The 21,916-nt window shown below is 44.8% G+C and overlaps 1 protein-coding gene across 2 annotated transcripts in view; it reads right to left on the reverse strand.

Moving 5' to 3' along the window:
- slc12a2 (solute carrier family 12 member 2) overlaps positions 1 to 21,682 on the reverse strand; it is a 55,807-nt gene extending 34,125 nt beyond the window's left edge. Inside the window, exons 1-3 of one of the 2 annotated variants that reach the window (XM_031578364.2) lie at positions 20,549 to 21,682; positions 2,439 to 2,558; positions 336 to 411 (exon numbers count right to left, since the gene is read on the reverse strand). In XM_031578364.2, the coding sequence (XP_031434224.1) occupies positions 336 to 411; positions 2,439 to 2,558; positions 20,549 to 21,091 (739 nt within the window). In that variant the 5' untranslated portion in view covers positions 21,092 to 21,682. The remainder of the gene's footprint in view (positions 1 to 335; positions 412 to 2,438; positions 2,559 to 20,548) is intronic. The other variant, XM_031578363.2, reaches the window with a different exon arrangement.
- Positions 21,683 to 21,916: the final 234 nt, after the last annotated feature.

Raw genomic sequence — 21,916 nt, forward strand, 5'->3', positions numbered from 1 at the left:
TCACTAATATGATAACTTGAGTAAATTAAATGAGTAGACGAGTGAGCTGTACAACCAGACTATGTTTTGCTTTCTTCTTCTGACGTTTCGGACATTCTGTATGCAGTGTGTGAATAGTAGCAATGGTGCTGGAGAATGAACTGTGGGGGTGGGGGGTTTGGGGGGGATTTGACAGTTGACTGCATGTGCCGCAGCTCGGCAACATTCAGCAGCTGAGTGGGAAATGATGGGGGGGGGGGGGCTTGGTGACTGACTGAGGCCAAGTGGTTTGTGTGCGAATTAAAGCGGCGCTAATTCACACAGCCTTCCCAGCTCGACTCGATGGTGTGACCTACCGATTCCCGCCTGGCCCACGATCCATGTCATGCGGATGAAGAGCATCACCCCCCAAATGTTCAACATGCAGCGCACCTGCACAGAGGAAGGTATGGAGGTTAGCGAAGGCACGTACTATAGGCAACGGCAAATACACACACACACACACGGTAACAGACAGTCCACCGAATCACACACAATCACACATGCAACAACACACACAAACATGGTAACAGACAGCCCACTGAAAGCCACTTCTGAAACCTGAGCCCCAATCAGGTGGTAATGATGATGACGACATGTTAGGGATCCAGGAGTCTAGGCCAGGATCCCACCCATGTCCTGCCCATGAAGCTAAATGGGGTGTTCCAATGACAGGGACTGACATCACCTACCATCTGGGGGCCTGTGGCCTCATATGGGGTTTTTCCCCATAGGCACGTTTGGCCAAGTCGGGCTGTGCCAAGCTGATTTGCATTTCCATTACAAGTTGAACGGCGCAAAACTGCACCGTGCTGTGCTCATTTTGGACCCTCTCCTGAGCAGGGCCAAACCGCGTCACGTCCACCTCAAAATACGCCGACGATACTACCCCTTATGTGGCTCAGTCATCATTCAGCTCTTGCTATAATGTGTCTGTATTTTTCTATATCAAGACACCTATGAAACAGATCCAGTTAAAAAGTTTAAATTGTAACCAACATCCATACTACCACAGAGAGTGTGTATGGCAGACATCGAATTAACAAAATAAACATATTGTCTCATTGTGACGAGTGGTATGAACTCAATAAGACGATAAATTCTGTGATTAAATAATATTGTTATCTGAAGAACTAGCAAGTTCATTAATGTTAGCACGAACTTGGGCTTAGAAATAATGCACTACATTTTAACCAAGCATTTTCCATTATCTTAACTTAACCGGTTTGTTTCTCTATAGACTAAACCAAATGTTTCCATTGGGGGTTAAACTATCCTTAAACTCTGAATGCATTACAAAATTAAAAAAATACAAACCTACTACTTAAGAAAACATAATGTGTACATCTTCTCAGGGAGTTAACTTAAAGTATGTCCAAAATTTCCCTCACCTGAGAGCTCTGTAGTTAAAAGTTAAAACAAAATAAATGACGTGCGATACAAACCAAAATATGTTTGAGTGGATTGGTGAAAAAAAAAAAAAAGAGGCTGATGCTGTGCAAAGGGAGAAGAGGCCCTTTAAACGTCAAAATACAGAGCGGGTGACAAGAACCAGAAGTGACACAGGAACCTCTGCAACAAGATTCTAATGCATTTCATCCATCAAAGCCCTACCAAAAACTAAACACAGGAAAGCTCACGTCATGGCAGTGTGCTAGTATTTTTTTTTTGGTGATGATATTCCAAAGTTGAACAAATGATGGGGTTAAGCTTTAACATGTCCACAGCTACAAGGTTCACCTCACTCTGAACACACATAAGCAATCACATAAGCACTGCCTATGATTGGACAGGGAAGCATAAAGAGAATCCATTCCCACGACTATTCAGACCAGCAGGGTGCACTTCAGCAGGCAAGAGCAAATTGGCTGAGTGGGCGAGAGAGACAGCAGAGATTCTCGACAAGTATTAACATTCGAGAGCACAGCTAGACAGAACATTCATTAGGTTTCAAGAAAGCACCTGACAGACACAGCAGCACAATGTCTGGGCTCCCTGTTATCAAGAGATCAAACGTTAACTACCCAAGTGGAGGTCAAGTTGTAGGAAGGTACAGTAAACACATAGAAACTAAATGTCACTAGCGGAACACATTTATTTATAGAGCTGCCAGAGACAGGTGCCTTGTATGACTTTTAGGTATGGCTTTTATTCTCAAATTTGGGGCTAGTAAAATAGAAAAATTGCACAAAATCTACAACCTCTTTATTGCTGCAACAGGCTTTTACAAGAAGGATTCTTACTGGTTGGAATGCTCAGACAATGAGTATCAAATAAAAATTGACGTCGTGAAAAAAGTCGTGTTTTTTGTCGTCCCACTACAAGTTACGAAACACGAAATGTTAGCTTTAGTCATTAGTGAGTTCCGGTGCAATGCGCCACACAACCCAGACCAGTGACAAGACCATCGTCATACTCACCAACACGCCTTTGACCCATCCGAACTTCGTCACACCCTTGGAGTCGGCCGCCTCCTTGGCTGCCGCCTCCTCAGCCGGGGTCAGCTCCTCACCGTTGGCGAAACCATCTTCAAACGGCTCCTGAGAAGAAGACAATGGGCATCCATTAACAATAATGAACCAGCTAAAATTGAGAACTGTTAGTGTTATGATGTTTTGATAGCAGGACTGATAGGGTCGTGTGCATGGGTGTGACAGACATGCACAGTGCTGGTCTGCAAATGCATGGAGTTGAATTGGTTTATTTTAAGTGTTTTTTGATCACCACTCTTGGTATTGTTTATCTGATGAACACACACACACACACACCCTACACCCCACACCCAGACACAAAAGTTATCCTTGCATGTGTCCGTAGAAGGTCAAACACAGGAAGCCTCCCTCCTGTGTTAAGACAATGCTGTGACGTTGAACGCTGTCCACAAACCGTCCCCCCGGACCCTCTCTACTGACATTCCATGTGCCACTCACAGACCAGTCCATCCCGGAGACAACCAAAGGGAAGCCCCCTTGAATCAACACCTCCCCCATTCCCCTTCCCCTACCGCAGGTTTACACCATCCTGTCCTGTAAAGCCTCACACAAAGACCACTCTATAAAAAATAAAAATACGAAGAGCGGGAAAAACTCGCTTTGAGCCGGCTTCCTGTGTAGTAGGCATGGCACGACCACCAATGACATTTGCACATGTCTGGCTTCAATGATTGACCAAGGGGGCCCGCGTAAAAAAAAAAAAAAAAAAAAGGAAAGCGTGGAAGCCCAGCCCGGTCAATGCCAGTGCTCGCCCAAGGGGAGTGGGGAGATCGACATTCAAAAAAGAAAGAAGTGTTCAATGGGAGGCGTGCAGCCGACACGCAGCTGGGACATGGTGTGGGGAAAGATGTGGTGACAGGCACGGGGGTTGGGTTAGAGAGATGTGGTGACAGCTTGTGAGCAGGCACGGGTGTTGGGTTGGGCTGGGCTGGGCTGGGCTGGGCTGAATCGGATCAGGGGTTGAGGGGTACAGATCAACGCAGATTATAAGCAGCCAGAGCCACGAGGGGCCAGTTCACGTCCCTCCGCACTACTTCATTTACCTGGGATTCCATCAGTTGGAGGGCAAAAAAAAGTTTACATCAAGTGAGAGGGCGAAAAACTCATTAGGCTTTAACCAGGCCCCCACATTAGTGGGTGTTGACACGGGCCTCTTATCGGACCTATGGTTGACCTTGAGAGGAGGGACGCGATCGATTGACCGCCTGGTTGCTGGGGGGTCGTGTTGGGTTACCCGCTCGATGGCTGATCCAGCACAGGACAGAGCTTACGCCTTCATTCATCAAAATCACTTAAGGCCAATTTATGCTTCTGCGTTGAATCTACGCTACGAATAGTCTTGTACCCTACGCCATAGCCTGAAGTGCACCTCTCCAGAAATGTAACTACACTCAGATATATTTACGGTTACAATAATGGGGTTATCAAATTGTACCGTGTCTATTATTCTGCAATGAAAAGAAGCCAAACAAATTACATTTCCAAACAAACACGGCTGTCTACAGAGTTTGGTCTACCATCTTTGTTTATTTTTTCCAACTAGTGTTATGCAAAAATACCAGCGCACAAGAATAAATGCTCACAACGGCGTATGCCACTTGCATAGAGCCTATGTATAACCATAAATCAGCCTTCAGTGCTCACGCTGACTTTGAGCACAGAAGCCAAAAGTGTTGCAGGCCACAAAAGGGTCATTCGATTATATCAGATAGTGGATCCTGTGCTAGTGGAAAACAACATAGTAAACTATGTCACTGCCGTGTAGCCAACCTTCTATCCATCTCTAACTAAGTAATACACAAGTTGGATCATTATTATTACTATAACTAGGACTACATTATGTTTATTACTATTCCACAGGAGAATCACCTTAGACGCATATTTTGACTAGGATTCAGACACAAGCAACATTTTCCCTTTGAAGCAGACCCATCAAGCTACTTGGATTTTGTTTGGCACTTAGGCTTCTACCTCTACTATGGACTGAGTGCAGGCTGTCTTTATCTGATGGGAGCTTCTTCTGTCTGGAAACTTGAGCGCATCAAACAACAGAGTAATCCTCCCCCTGCTTTACTACACATGAGGAGATAAAATAAACAGCAGCAGGGCCCGCATGAAAACGCTGCATCTCCACATGATAAACCCGGGCCTGTAGTTTAAAGCAGCACAGTCGTACTATGCAACCTACTATGGGTTACGGGATGCGCTCGACATGTGACGAAACAGGAGATGTGATTGTCTGTACTCCACTCCCCATTAAGAAGAATGGGAAGCATAAATTATAAAAGGCCACCTTTTTGCTTTCCACTGCTCAGCTTTCGCTCCAGGAAATGTATTTATTTTATTTTATTTTATGTCATAGGTGTTGTACAACCTCAGCGATCTAACCAAAGAGCACACTCAGAATGATCGCTAGTCATGGTGTGATGAGATGCACAGTACGGTGGGTGAAAGGGGAATGCTGCTGTGGTTATTATAGGGGCTGCGAGGCACAGACGAACAATGAGATGCATGAATAATAAACACGCATGGCGCTGCTGGCGTGTTCTCCGCGGTGTGTGACGGGGGGGCTTGAGCCGAACTTCACCTGAGCCATCTGTCACCGAGCTCCCTCGCTCACCCTCTCTTTCCATCCTTCTTTCCCTCTCATTCTCTCTGTCCTTTTTTCCTCTCGCTCTATTTCTCTTTCCCTCATTCTCTTCCTTTCTCCTTCATTTGCCCACTCTCTCACTTTCCTTATGTCTATCTGTCTCTCGCTCTCCCTCCCTCCCTCCCTCCCTGCCTCATGATTCGACAGCCCAAGCACAGTCTGGCACCAGCAGGACTACAGTGGCTACTGAGGAGGAGAAAGAACAGCATTGTTGGGATCCAAGGCCTGTCAACACTTGGCCCCTTGGGAGGAGGAGAAGGCCGAGCCAAGGGGCAGGTGAGACGGGGAGACCATGTGACAGCGGTATAGGTACAAGCCACAAGACAAAGAGATGAAGGTGAATGGTTGGTTTTAGCAGGATGGAAAGGACAAAAAAAAAAAGAAAAAAAGTCAAGGTGACATTCTAGGTTGCTTGTAGCCTCCAGGTCATTTGAATTGTGAGCATTTCTTGCTGTGGAATCCTTGCTACCTAAACATGCAAGGGTCTGGCAACACCAGCCGGAGTTGAAACTTGGTAGAAATGCATGTTCCACATACAGTGCATGCCTTTCTACAGCCATGTTACACAAGACAAAGGGGAACGGGGTGGAGCGAGTAAGACAGGAAAGGACCATCATTAGGTCAGAGCGTAAACAGTACATGATCCCTCAGTAAGGGGGCATGACAGGGCGCTTCAGGATGTGAGTCACGCTCCTCCCCAACCAACTTTGGGCCTTCCCTACCCATGAGTCAGGTCCCCCCAGGATGTCTCAGGGCGGCGGGAGCCCAGGAATCATCCATCGCTGGAGCCTCCTCTGATCGCAGACAGAGCACATGAAACTCTTATTAATGGGAGACGTGTCGACCGAGAGTCTTTGAGGCGTTGATATGAAATGGAAGAGATGTGATGTGTCTGAGTAGTTACGTCAAAGGATACTTGTTTCACAAAGAGCAGAAGGATTAAATGTTGTGTTGGTACCAATGTGGGTGAACGAAGTTAACAGTATTTTTATTTCATTTTTTTGTTTTTAAATAATTGTCCACCGACCAGGGAACATAACCTTCCAAACAGGGACAAACATGCACCATCAAAACAGTAACAACAGGACAGAAATGGCAAGCCATGTGAAATTGGCTTTCCTTTGATAGGCTTTATTTTATAAATGACCCTATTCATAAGAATATAATATCCATCTATGAAACAAACTAGATTTGATTTGCCATAATGGACGCTAGCAGAGCTGCAATGTAAATAAGCTTACAAACAGGGAGCAAGACGTTCCAATTCCATAACCCACTGAAACCGCTCCTTTCTTAGGTCAGAAAAGGTCAGCACAGGGCAATGGCCAACTCTTCAAATTCTTTCAAACTGTATTTAGCTACTGGTCTTATTTTTGTTGAATTAAACCAAAATTGTGTTCAGTCTGTGGGGTTTTGTCATGAACGAAACTAATGCAAAGTGGTTGGTTGGTTCTATTCTAGCGTTCAATATTTCACTTCATGTTGGCTCTGTCAATAAACATTAGGCCACTGTATAGGCCTATTTATTTATTTATTCATTTGATTTATTTATTCATTTTTGTTGTGGCCACACTACACTATAAAAGCAACCACGGGTCATCGGACAATGTCTGCTGTTCATTACTGGAAGGTCCTGAAAATTGGGTGACTGTCAGGGACTTTGATCTATGTATTCTAAGTGTGTGCTGGACTATTACGGTAATTGTGTGGTGCTTATTTAGCACCACTGAAAATACAGTGCTCTAAACAGAGCAGATGTAAGATGTGTTGATTGTACCCTGTTATTCCCCTGCCAGTATTCAAAAGGTCGGTCCTAAAAAAGTAGAGCATGCATGCTAGCTTGTGTGCAGATCCATATTTAATCAGTCCGATTTGGTTAATTACGCTAAATGACTCATGGCTCAGAAATTGCTCCTCCAACCAAGCGGTACCGTTGAGCCGCAGGTGTGGCTCTCGCCACACAAATTAACGTTTCTGAGCGTTTTTAGTGTGTATAGTCCAGGGGTTATTGAGACGATGGATAACCTATTTGTATTCTGCTTAGAAACAATATTCAATGGCTGCTGCACACAAGAAAAGGCCCTCTATTAATAAGGAGGATGATGAATGGGGAGGTCTGCAGGAACAAGTGACTCTTTATTTATAGAATCCACACAGTGAGGGGAGGAGCCACAGGCACTGAATCAAACTTTAAAACCTTCATCAACGTTTAAATCCATCCCGCTCTGAATGCCCAGTCAAATGTAATTAAACTTCACAGATACCTTCCACCTCCATCCTGCTAATCAGACTGCGATTTGCGCCGTGCTCGAAGCTATGGCCTATGAGGCGCACAGCACCCTCACACGCCCCTCCCTCTCCTATAGTCGTGTCGTGAGCATACTTATTTTAGAAGCTGCTCAAGGAGAAAAATATCAGAGGATTATGTCCAAACCCCCCTGGGGCAAAACAGATCTGTTCAAGAGGGCTGCCAACTCAAGGCAATACTGCACCATGAGCTTGTGAAGAAAACAATGCATGCATTGACTGGTAAAATGTGTGAATGTATTTGCACCAGCCACATATATTTAACACATCAACCAACACCAGAGAGAGGGACCGTATGGGGATGGGGGTGGATAGGAGGGATTTAAAAGTCTCTCACTTGCTTCTGAGGCATTAATGAGTAGAAAATATTTCACACGTGCTGTGTAGATGCCAATTTACATGGCAGTATTCTAGCCAGAAAAAAAAGGTCCGGAGGGATCTCTCCCTCTAATCTGTGTTTTTGGCCTCCAAACTCTCAACAGCTGGGCTGGGGATGTGACCAAAACAAAAATAAATAAATAAATAAATAAATAAATAAATAAATAAATACATACATAAACCTGGGGGGGGGGGGGGGGGGAAGAAAAAAGGAGGTGCCACAAACTAGTCATCTCTCCTCTCTTGCGTGACTACAGGACTGCTGTCCTTGTATAATTCAACTGCATTTGTGGCATGTTAATTTTCCATCATGGAGGTCTATTCTTCTTAAAGAATGTAATGAGAAACTACGTTTGTTTGAAGCCCCCCTGTGAGGAGAGCTATGAATGTAGCAGGCCAACCTCTACGGCGGAGGAATGTGACCTTTGGAGGCTGTGCACCCCAAAACGGCGCTCAGAATTCACGTGTCGGCATTGCGCCTGACCGCCTACCTACTTTTCCCAGACATGTAGGTCATACTCTCCATCAAATCATTGTGAGTAACCTATAAGCTTCCCAAAAGCACTAGGAAAACAAACTCCAGAGCCAACAGACAAATATTAAAAACACAGGATTACATAAAATGCTAAAAATAACATAAGAGGGGGAAACTTCATATACAGTTTACACCAATCCAACAGAGATCTAGTATCTAATTGGATACTATTTACAGTGGAGTTGTGAAATCTCGATTCTAAGATTCTTCCTCAAGGTAAGAGTGACCTAAGACTTAACTTGGACTCGGGAAATTCACTGCTTCAGTCTAAAACTAACCAGCAACTGGCGGCAACGCCATAGGCCAACATCCTCATTCCACAGTGTAGCACACAAATGACAAACGTGTGTGCTAGTAACATGAGAAGCCATTTCAGCCGAACTAACATGTGGCTGTGAGCTATGAGCCACTGACCCACTACATGCTTGGCAGCTTTCAGATCACTAGTGGGTCTGCAAATCCCAAAACAACCCCTCAACCCCTAACTGAAAGTCTGTTACATAGCCTGTTCCATGATGCCTCATAAACAGGCCCTCCAGTGGTGACTATTTACCAAGGCTTCTGAATTTATCTCATGGAAAAACCTGACAGGCTAAATTCCACCCATACAGATTTAGCACAGTAATCACTGATAGCAGATCACTAATCCCCCTCCCCCTCCTAATTAAGGACGAGACTGGAAATGTATCAATTGCTCAATAAGAGACCAAGTTAAGCCTCTTTTTCTATGGCAGAGTTGGCAATTACTGTGAAGAGGCAAAATATTTTTAGCTCTGTTAGTGCGTAGCAGGTAACAGACGTTTACAGGAAGACATTATTCTTTCATAGTATTGAGATTAGTCCTTGCAGCAGGATAAAATCCCATTAAAAGCACAAGGGGGGGAATACATTTGATTGATTGATTGCGCAAGCCATAGATGAGGGACATTTTTGCCAGACCACTCACGCCTGAGAGCCGTAGTTGAGTCATGGACGCGCATGCAGCGGAAAAAGAGGTCACAAAAGGCGAGAGTGGCATAGGTTTGATGCAAAGCCACTGGCAGGAAAGAGCATCGATTCACCTGATCGATATACTTCTGTGGTGAAAAAAATGACATGCCTGTACATGTTTGATTCTACAAGCCTAGAAACTTGTGTGCTTTGGAAGGGAGAGACGTCCTCTTTTTCAATTAATAAATTGAAAGGCGGGAATAGCATGCTGAATTTCAAAGTAGCAAATGAAAGCCATAACAAAAAGAATTGCACAAGGTCAAGGCAAAGATGTTCTACAAATTAAGCGTCTCTTGAAAAACAAAAGCACTCTCAAAAAATGTATTTGCTGTGCAGTGAGACCAACCAACATAGGCCTTTATGATTTGTGAAGGCTTTTGTTGCCTGTTGCTGTGGCTTTAAGGAGGGATTAAAGACACTTGGAGACATGTGTTCCCCAATTGTCTGATAAGGAGCTCGCACCATGTGATCAGCCACCGCAGTTCATTCGTTTCCACTGACCCTGTGACGTTTGGTTGGAGTGTAAACACCAATTAGAGGACGCAGAGAAGTGGGTGCAGCTCAACCACTGCAGCTGGGTGCAATATGGGAGGTTGCGTACTTCTGAGCATCCAGGGAAGGGAGAGTCTGGCCACCCATGTCAACTGAGCAGTGCTTAGGCTTCCAGATGAAATACTATCTCCCTTTTTATTTTGTTCTATGGGCCTTCTCCCAAGGACACCTTACATAAAATGGAAATATATGTTGCCATCCATTAGGTCTATGCCCGAATATCACCCTGACTCATCAGTCATGTTGGCGTCTGCATCGGCGTCTGAGATTCTGGGATCTGGCATGATAAATGAGGAGCCCCTGACGGGAATGTCCTCATTTGCCTTCCATACACAGCACCAGAGGCCATTTCCACACCTGTAAAACATGAAGATAACCTCTGGGAGAAGTGTTCCGGCTCCTACTCAACAACGCCAGATCTGCACAGAGTCCAATTCTGGTCCGACAGAATTATTATTTATTTTTTTCCCCACTGACTCCCAGGCTTCAGGGACATCAGATGGAAACAGCCAGGAAGTAGGTTAGAAGTGTACACAGCCTTCCTGCCTTGGAATTTTTTATAGTTCAGTTCTGTTGCGATTGCCACAAGCGGCAAGCGGTGGGAGCAGATGCCACCCTCCACTTCCATTCTGTTCTATTGAGAGATCAAGGGTTCAAAGACTTCTGGAGGACTGATAAGGAGTTTCTTGGCATTTGCAACATTTGACTTCAAAGAAACATGCTCCTTTCAAGACTGACTGAATTCAAGGACAACATCCTCCCTTCCACACAAAAGCATTTGGACACTTAAGAAGAATGATGATAATTGTGTCCCCATGTTGAGATGAGATGTTTTAATTCTTTATATCTGCTTCTGTTTACCTAACCATAATGCACAGATAGCCTTCACATGTATGCCTGACACTGGAACACTGTATGACCACCGTCAGGGAGAAGCCACTCAAACACACAATAGAGACCGTTAGGCTAGCTGATGCAGTAACTGCATGTTTACCTTCACAGAGGATACGTTGGCATTTAGAGAACAAATAAATAAAATAAAATAAAAAGGTGTTGTATGGTGATACAAACATTACATCATTTCCTCCTTGCACAGAGCGGCAGCAGGGTGAAGGCTGCACGGAATTCAAAAGTGTTGATGCGCTTTCGAGGTCCAACACTTCCGAATTCACACCAGCGAGCGGACGGCGGTGGACGAGTCAGAGGACATTATCTACTCGGCTGGAGGAACACAAAGCAAGGCTTTGACCACAATGTGTACTCCATGGAGAGCTTAACATGGCGGAGGAAACGGTTGTTCAAATAGCCCAAGAAACAGGAGGGGACCTCCAAAAACAAATGTGAGGGATCATCACATACAATGAGCTTTGTTGCTACAACTCTGTGGCTAAAATATTTTAAAACTAAAAATGCTTTTAAACATAAGATATTGTTATCTGCTGTAAATTACAAAGGATAGGATGTTAAAATTCCTTTTACAGGTAATTTTAGGGTAATACACAAGGGCAAAAATAAAATGTTCCCTGTGCCAAAGGTGAGAACCTAAAGCTATGCTGGCATTAACTGCACTGAACACTTAGCAGGTTTTATAATGCCGTTGGATAAAAAAAAATGAGGACTCAATCAAATTAAACGTGGAAATTTACACTGTAAACAGGCCCAGCAGTGAAAGGAACCTGCCTGCGGGGCTGTTTCAATGGGCTCCACAGATTTCAGTGCACAAGCAGAGTAGCAAATATTCATTATGTTTGTTCCTTCCAAGGGGTTTATTGAGTTTATAAGGGGTTGGCGCAACATTTATAATCCAAAAGCAAACATTGAAATTAACATGTGCAATCTAGGAGAAACACCCCACCTCCGCCCCTGCGCAACTTCAGACTACATCATGGAACAAAATACCACATCCCACACTGCTTTCCAATTTGGCTGCCCAAAAACAAGCAACTTCTCTGCTCCTGTTGGGTGACATTTTACAACTGACCCTAACAGGGGAGTTGGCCAGCGCAAATTCTAAACAGGAAATTGGCTCTTTTCTCTTTCTTTTAAAAAAAAAAAATGACCAGTTTCCAGGCCTGCCGTAGACGACAACCTCCTCATAAAATTTCACCTTCAGCAGAGGTAATATCCCAAATCTTGGTCTCGATATAATGAGGTCTTTGTCTGAAAAAGTGCAATTATTTGTCAGCATACCACAGGCTTATGTGCCATAACAAGTGCACTTTGTTCAGAATAACCTGATATTACACACACACAAAAAAAAAATCATAGGATACAAAGGACCTTAGAGGTCAATCCCTACACTGGTCCCTGTCCCTTCCCTTAAGAGGAGACTTCATCACTAAACTATCATGATTCATCACTTCTCAAGGCACCCTAAACACCCTGAGACTCATTAAACATCATGAACCCATTAGGCAAGTTGCTACAGTATGGATCTGTGACATCACAAAGCACCAGATTCCATTCAGCCACTTCCTCTCCGGTGTCTCGATAGCAGCCTCACACTATACTATGGGATATGAGCTTACTTCCCGTGCCAATTTGTTTATTGAGCTGCCCCCCCTACCCCCCCATCCACTACCACCACACACACACACACACACACACACACACACACAGACAGACAGACAGGCAGGCACACTCACTAACACCCCCACCCAACATGAAAAGGGTTACAGGAACATACTCAAACATCTGTCTCGTATTCTGCTCATACAGAGGAAATGAACATGTTCCAAAGCACTGTAAACCCATAGCCTACATGACAAACAGGGTGCATTTTATGTGCTTGCCCGCTGAATGAAAGAACCAGACACAACAGTGGTTTGGCAACAGAAAATATGGCACATGAAGGTATAGGCCCGTAAAAGAGGGGAACAAACACTAACGCAACACAAGTATAGGCTATAACTGGCCACTGAGTGGGATGTCAAGTGTTACACTGCTGTGGAACTACAGAGTTGTCCAAATCAAAAGTTGTTTAGCCAAGTTACAAACCCACCAACAAAACCACTGTGGAGGAGGACGCAAAAGTGCTTTCCTCAGTATGTCTACGTCAGTCAGCTCGAATCAAACATACGCTGCAACAGTGGCTGTTACACATGCTGTAACATACAAAAACACACAATCACCACACAAAATGCTATTGGTGAACCACAGAAGCCCCACACAGAGCCGCTAGCACAATCTAGTCCTACGCTAAGAGAGGGCTGAATGCATTGAATCCGACAGGTCAGGAAAAACTAAAAAAAAAGAGAGTGAGAGAGAGAGAGAGAGAGAGAGAGAGATGGTGTTTACAAACAAACCAAAAAGCAGACAGACGTTGAGCAGAGGCATTTATGTTGAGATCATTGTTATGTCTGAAAATCACCTGATGTTTGTGAGAATGCCTATAGCATTGTGGCAACCAGAAGGGACATAATATACAAAACAGGGCAGAAACTAGATAGGTTACAATTCTAGCAAGTCACGGGGTCAACAGCAGAACAAAAGATATTTTTCACAAGTGGGCAGACAGAATGAGTCTGACAATCATTTAAATTTTACAGCCTCACATGAAACATCGGTGCTGCAGGAGTGGGAGCTTGACTACACCACAGGACACACACCGCTCAGTGAGGACGCTGTGGTTTTACTGTAGTGTTAGTGAAAACAAGTTGAACAGAAAAAAAAAAAGTCTGCGTATTTAGAAGGCTACAATGAAAATAGTAAGATTAGACTTTACATCCCAACACATGATCCAAATTTAACTCAATTATTCAGGTCTTAGCTTCAAAAATGTCCAGGTGCCAAATATTATTACACTGACCAGTAGGCCTACATTAGGAAAAGACCCTAAAATATACCCCAAACACACTAACATACTTTTATTTAACCAATCAAAACTGCTATAAGATTCACAGGTAGATACTGCAATGCATCACAACCTAAGGTTCCATTCACAGATTGCTGTCCGCAGACCTAAACCCAGCAACGTGCGTTTGTTTCTAAGCACAAAGCCCCTCATTGTTGCAGAGAGTTCACTCATCACCGGCTGCCGTGGCGCGATCAAAATTGTAATTCAAAACAATTCAATGGCAATAGCCATCGGTAACACAGGGGCTGGCAATTTCGGTTCCATCAGCAGAGCACGCTATAAACAGGCTGGGGGTGCCTCCCACGGAGCTTTACCATGAGATGCATCATGGGAGATGCCATCTTTTCACAGCAGGTTCCATCAAGTTTGTATAGTCTGACCAACAGGGACTACTCATTACTCTGTGGATAATGTTTTTAGTGAAAAGTTCTAACCCAATGATATTTTTATGATATTAAAAATAGTTTTCCCTGAGTATTGCAAAGCAGGATTATCTGTAACAGTTCCTGATAAAAGGGCTTCTGAACATCAGTCAGCAGGGAAACAAAGCTGAATGAAGATACGGTTTCCTCCCCAAGGATACAGGCAGTTCTGTGAATGAACCGTGTGCCAGGAACTCTACGGAATCTCCAGACAGTTGCATAGACGAGTAATATCGGTTCCTTGTACAGCAGGGAGCAGTGGACTCAAAGAAAGAAAGGAGAAAAAAAAATAAAAGATAGGGAGTCTCAGCACCCACTTGTGAGTCCCTGCCAAAAGGCTTGTATACATTTCACCATCTGCAGCCCCAACAGCCTGATCCGGCATGGCAACAAAAGGCCTCCCTCTGTTACCCTCTCTCGTTCTCTCTCTCCCCCCCTCTCTCGGCAGCCACTCTAGCTCTCTCTCTTCCTGTGTGTGACACTACATTCTAGTCTTGAGCGCAGCCAGCACACACTGAGAGAAAGAGACAGAGCCCTCTTAGGAAGAGAGAGAATATAAACAGACGACCACGTGGAGGCAGCCATGGTGTCCAGTCAAGCCCTCCCTCACAGCCAAGTCGCTTCCTGTGTTTGGCTAGTGTCATCAGAGCTTCCCCTTTTACAGCGGGCCACAAATCTGCCTGTGTTAATGGCGCAAGACACTCGGAAAATGACAACGCCAATAGGAGATAATCATGGATTTTGGGAGTTTAACTCATTGATCCCCTTTCTTCCAACCCTAGATAAGCTCCTAGCGTGGTAATTAGTTTAAAAGTAGCCCTGTCCTGCAAACGATTGTGTTTGTACCAGCTGTCAAACAGTGTGACTATCTCAAAACTGCCCAATCCTGTTGCAATGAGGAATGTAACCAAGTAATGGTTCATGCATAAAAAAAAAAAATGGTGTGTGTTTGCACTGCAAATGAGCTCATCAAAAGCAGGTGAATGTTTATTATATTATTATATACTTGCTTATTCCTAGAACGATCTTCTTGAATCCATCTCAGCTAAGCCGAATAAGGCTGTGTATTATCAGGGGTTGACACAGAAGCCAAGCTGGGCCCCCATCATTAACCCCCGTCGGTGGGCACTCAGGGTGACAGCCAACAGACGTTCTTTGTCACCACAAACACACAGAGATACATACAGCCCCTTCTCTCTCAGCTTCTCCTGACAACCACTGGCAGACAGCTGAGACACACGCACCCAAACACTCCTCCTGCTGAAGCCACGGGCAGCTCTCTCCTACCCCTCTAAAGGCACCATCTATCAAAGGTTTATCAGAGACCTCAAAACAATGTTTACCCAATGCAACAGGGAAGTCGTGACAACACTATCTGTGGCGAGAACACTGTGTAATGTAGACGATGAGATGGCATCACAATCTTGCTAAATCTGTCTTTCTTTTTTTTTTACCCTCTCAAAAAACATTTCCTGGTGGTGCAAAAGAACTCATACCACATGAAGACATGAAACTTTGCTTCTGAATGTGTTTACACTCTGCTGTCAGAGAGCAGGGCATGGTAAACTAGCCCAATTCATTTTCACCTCCGCCACCATTGAGCCCCAATTCACACCCAGTGCAAACATTGCCAGGTGTCGTCACGCGACTACAAGGGTGATTATTCAGTGTTAAAACGAACCCCACAGGCGAGATCCAAGACCCAGGGTTGGTCCATCACTGACATTTAGTGGATGCTACACAATGACGGCTTTGCCATATTCATCTGCACCATTAGGTACACCAGAGACAACCTGTTGATTGCGTGTGTGTGTTCCAAGCCTCTCAGCTTTCCCCCGGGACTGCCATTACCATGGATACCCGGGTGCACTTGGCGCACAGGAAGCTACAAGCCTTTTGCTGTCTGATCATCTGCAGGGCTCTTCATGACAGATCATGTAAAAGCTTGAACCGCTAGAGCTACTGTGCCTGCCAAATGACTGTTCTAACAACAAAGCTACTGTTTACTTTGGTGCTAGATTGCACATGTCTAAAGAGGAACTGGTGCTTAGCAAGACTTCAAAGCCCAGGTGGGAAGAGAGGACAAGGCTTTCTCAAAGAGTGTGGTAAGAGGAAATACAAAATCATGCAAGTAAAAACAATCTGATGTACCGGCTCTTTGATGAGAACCTCCGGCAGCTACCATGAGGCATGGCACCATGGAGTGCAAGAACTTTGCTTTGTTAGTCGGTTACAATATACCCTTTCAAGCATACAGAAAAAGTTGATGCCAACACGAGAACACACTCGAGCTCTAAGCCTCCTAGTTATTGGTTGAAAATTCAAACCCACTCACTCGGGGGGGGGGGGGAGGATCTGCCATCACTACAGTAGACAAGTTATTGAAAGAGTACATCACGTTAATTATCTGAAGAAAACTTAAGCCGTCCAACAACAATGGCACCCTAATAAGGGTCCTCATTAACAAGGGGCCCGTCAGTACACTGATGCTGAGCTCTATCCGGCCAGGGGATTGGTCGCTGAGCAACGGTGCAGAGGGAAACCTCAGCCAATGGGGCTAGAACAAAATCTGCTGTATCGTCTCACGGGACCATGGGCGTACAGAGGGGAGGAAAAAGAAAAGAAAAGCACAGTCAAGGGTGAGCATTCTTGGAATTAGCACTGTACTAAGGAGTGGAAGGGTTTTAAGCTATAACATGGTTAATGTTATTCCACTTGGGAGTAATGTTTCCTTGTAGCATGTTCACATGACCCGTCTGCATTAGAACGTAATACACACAACCTCTTTATTTTCTCAAGTCACGGACCCGAGACCATGACACGGGGAAATGAAAACTGGCGGAGTAATTATATACTTGGAGTGCATGCTACCCATCACCTTGGGCAAACGTCGCAGTGCAGGCCAGGGGAGGGAGTGTGGAGTAGTTAGCGTAGCGGTGCGGTGCGGTACTGTGTGCCGGTGCTCTCTGTTAGTGGCAGCGAGGAGGACATCAATATTTCAGCACAATCTGCTTCTGCTTGGCCGCACGACACTGAATAAATCTGCCCTGTCAGGGTTTCCCTCTGGCTGGTCAATATCACGCTTTCACCCCTGCGAACGCCGGCTCCACCACCACCACCTCCACCCACTGCACAGGCTGAACCACAGACTGACTGGATGGGACAGGCCACCATCTTTACACACAACCCCCTTCCCTGTCCCCTGAGAGCAGTATCCTTACTGGCTGATGTCACAGACCACCAATTGGTGCGCAACCATAAAGTACTTTGCTGGGCCTACTTTCTATGTAAATATAATCATATAATTAGTTCACAGGGACCAAGAGAAAAATGTGGGGATACCAAACAGCCGTACAAAGACAAGTTGATGTATTCCATCAAGTATGCACTCAGGGCTTTTAGTGGCAGTAATGAGGGCTTTAATTGCCCAGCTCATTGATCAGTGGGAAAATGTGCACAGTGGTGTCCAATAACATTGCCTTTTCTGGAGTTTTGCTATTGATGTCATCATGAAGTTCAAAATCTCTAAAACAGTGGTTCTCAACAGGTCTGGCCTTGGCCTTGTTCATTAAGTTGCGACCCAAAATGTATAGAATTAAAAAATATAAACAAACATAGGGCCTATTTTTATCCCTGAAATCATAGCACATTAGCCCAAGCCTGTTGGATAGATTTTAAATATTTATTTTGTTATTTGGGGACTTGCTTCGTGCTTCACCTTTTGCCCAACTTAATGATTCGAAATTCACGTTATCTTCGTCGAATTAACTTGTTATATGTTGACTTCCTTACCATACACAAATCTGTATAAACCATAGCTAATGACATTCTCACGCGAACCGCAAATTACCAGAAAATTCATTACCCAGCACTATGACTACAGTAATTAGCTAAAGGTTTCACTTTTCTTTCAGAATTATGAATTCCACAAAAATCAACTAGTTCTCCAGTGGTATTCCTGTAGACAGCTAGTAAGTCGTAGCTCTCCCCACTCACATTACACAGCATTACACAGAAACTTTCAAAAGTTTCCCAACACAGCTGCGTATCTATGCTCAATCCTGAGCGCGGTCTGTCTGAACCCAGTTACTAACAACAGTCGTGCAATTTTAACTACTACTTTCTATTAATTTGTAAGTATGCAGTGCCAAGTCGTACTGCGTTTCAAAATGTTGCATATTAAGCCTGCTGCCTTGTTGTACTTCATCCATAACAGAGTGCAACCTAATAACCTTTCAATTAAATTCCTTTTCATTAAAAACTGATTTGAGTCCCATTCCTGAACCATTCAGAAGCCAAGACAAAACGAGGTCAAGCTGGAAGGTCACCAGGAAGAGGAAAAATAAGCTGAAACAACAATGTTTGATTGCAGTCATATAAATAAACAACCAAGTGTCAGAAATGTAGTAGGGATAAACAGGAACGGAGTGATCTTCAAGGACACCGTGATCCAACCTCACAGTTGCTTAAGACTTTGTGCAAATATAACAATGACAGCTACAGATTAAAGCACTTGTGCACTAAGAAAACGGCTACATCTGTATTTATAGTCATAGCAAACATGATGCGTCACAGTGCATTTCTACGAGGATCGGGTTACAAACAGCTGCCCAGTGCACAGTCATGGATGCACGCTGCCAAAAAAGGCACAGTTTCAGAGAGATGCCGGCATAGAGCACGTGAGACACACGGCAAAGCATCTTGTCTGTGATCAGTCACATGTGTTTGGACTCCAGACTAGAATGTTGAAGATTAGGTCTAACTGGGGGGAAACAAAACATACACATGATCAGCTATAAAATGTGTTTGTCTCAGCTGGAAAATGTCATCCTATACATACCGTAAGGGAACAGAAATGTTACCAACTGCACAGTTTCGATGCAGTGCGTCTGTGTGTGTGAGTATGTGAGTGAGTGTGAGTGTAAGTAAAGGGACACTGCAGGAGCAAGGTGACAAAGAACAGAGCAAATTTCATAAGATAATCCAGGACGGCTTGCTGTCCAGAGTGTAACTTTAAAATGACTGATTATTCAAACAGGAAACAGAGGAGTCCAAGGCAACAGAGAAAGGCCATGTGAGAGAGACATAGTAAAGAAGGAGGGGGGTGGTGAAGGATAGGATAGAGTAGCAAGAGCCCCAAGAGGGAGGGGGAAAACCTTGAATGTCCTTCTCCCTAAACTAGCCCATTTCCTCACCTCACTCTCTATGCTGGAATGTCAACATGACATGGCTTTCTGTTGTTTTTCTTTCATCTTGTAAGAATTTAGACAGGAAGATGCACAATCATAATTTCATACCAAAGCCATGTCCCCCTTGACATTTCACAGGATGACTGCAGAGCTAGCAGTTGAGAATGTGTACTGTTTGTATTACAGAAGTTAAGAGCAATTCTGTCCACTGGACAAGGGACAACTTGCATCTTATCATAGCAGTAAAAGCACATATAAGGATGACTCCAAACAAGGAATGCCTCCCCAACACTGACTACGTTGTTAGTTTAAGTTGTCATTACTATTATCTGAATAACAAATACCATAGCCTTTACTTCAATGGCCAACTTGCCAGAGGGTTTTTTGAAAGGAACAATTACACTTCACAGGCATCAGTAATGAACGCGGTCCTCTCTTGACACAAAACGGTTGGGTGCTCATTAAATGTGGCTCACAAGAACTCCGAAAAACACCAAGCTCTTAATGAGTTTATTGGAGCTTGGCGTCAAGAGATGCGAATATACTTGACATCAATACGGTTATTCATTAGCGATAGTTTCCACTAAATGAGATTAGGTGTTTTGCTTACTGCCTGACGTACAAACGTGTTTAGAAACACGTGAGTTCAGAAGACGACTAACAAAACAATGTGCAATTAATGTATGTCGGTAAAAGAGTAATGATCATTTCGAACCGTTTTCTTTTTAAAACAACGAAAGTAAACGTAGCTAAGCGGGATTTCCGACTTCATGACAAAGCTCGACTTCGTGAGCAGAGACCGTCGGAACCCTATGCAATAGCTCTGATAGTCAAGTCATCTGCTCAGCTATGGTCTCAGCCGCACTCAACTCATCAGGCCTAGCCACATGATAAGTCTACCGGTATGCTAGTTTTTTCGCTTTCATCTAATAAGACATATAACGTAACACCTTAGTTGCTGTCTAACACTAAAAACCTACACACTGTCTATCCTTTTCGAGGGTCTTCGGTTTGACTAGGTCATCGTCTAAAAGACAGTCAAAGTATCACGAGGGTCTAGCAGTGCTGCGATAATACTGGCACCCCGTGAAAGCCTTCTAAGGAGCATGCACAGGCTGCGACGGTATACTACATCACTGGACATTTAACACAGGCTTACCTTGTCCAACTCGTCATGCAGCTCTGAAAGGGTGGGTCTGATGAGCTTATCGCCCAAGGGCGCTGCAGTTTGCCGGTAAAAGTCGATGTTCGGAACCGCATCTATGGTGTTATGACCAAAAGTCCTTAGGTAATAGGTGTTGGTGTGAGTGTCATAGTGATATTGGTGCTGGCCTCCAGTCGATGAATGCAGGCTACTTTCACTCATTACGGTGTCTCCATTCTGGTAACCCTCGGGGGCACCGTCTGGTGGGCTCTCAGCCCCGCTTGGATCCACAAAGTTCACTACCCGAAATCTGCCCTTCGCCTCCTCGCCGCTGGCTGCTTCCTCCGAAACGGGAGCGGCTTTGTCGCCAGATGCATTTTCAGAAGCATCTCGAGCCGCGGCGCCGGCTGCTTCTGTCACGAGATCCACTTGAAACCGACTCTGGCTTGGTGTCGGACCGGCAGGTTTCAAACCAGCGTCCACGGTCAGCCCCTCGGATTCTGGCGGGGCTTGATCTCCCTGAGCGGGAGAGTCAGCCGGTGACGCTGGGTCTGACATGGCAAATATCAACGTTACCTATCAGCAGAGGGTGGGCTGTTGAAAACAATAGCTAGCTAAATGTTTACCTCAACTCGTGTCTGTTCGCGTCAACTACACTAAACTGATGTTACCGTCCTTGTACCAGATGTCCCAAACATAGAAGTAGCAGGCACAATCCCGTCCACTTCCCTGGTGGTGAAAGTCTGCCTGGATGCTCGTTCACAGGAAACGTGCCTTCAAATTCAGTGAGGGTGACTGCCGCTTTGCCGCGTTCAAACTGGCAGCACGACTCCAGACATGCGGACACAAATGGAGAATGTTAGCTCACTCAACAAGCTCAGTAAGAAGAAGGTATCTGCTTTCGGCTCCAACTGATGCTGCTCAGTGCAAGTAAAAGAGCCGAGACAATTCTCGGTCTTTAAGCTGCGAGATGACTTTGTAATGCTAATTGTTCCCGTGGCTGGTCTATTTGAGTGTTTATAGTCAAAGGATGCTTTCCCGACCTTGCCGCAACTCCTCCTAGACTCCAGCGAGTCCCTCGCTCCTATATACACACACTGCAGTAGGGCATCACTGGAGGGGTGGGTTCCATGCAAGCGTAAACTCGCGAGATTTCAGTGTCATGTTTTTTTAAAGTGGTTAGGAGAAGGCGTGTTTTTGTCGCGTGTGAAAGCGCCGTAGCTCTACCTACCCGCTTCCTCTCCGTTTACGCGTTCACGTGGAGGATCCGCCATATTAAGTGCCATCCAAAACCAATTAGCAGGGAGTGGAATTGTCTTATGAAACCCTCCAACAGCGAGTTTGTATCGATGCAGGCTTCGCAAGTATGTGCTATAGTTTTTT

Source organism: Clupea harengus, chromosome 12 (genome assembly GCF_900700415.2).
Source record: "Clupea harengus chromosome 12, Ch_v2.0.2, whole genome shotgun sequence".
Lineage (NCBI taxonomy): Eukaryota > Metazoa > Chordata > Actinopteri > Clupeiformes > Clupeidae > Clupea > Clupea harengus.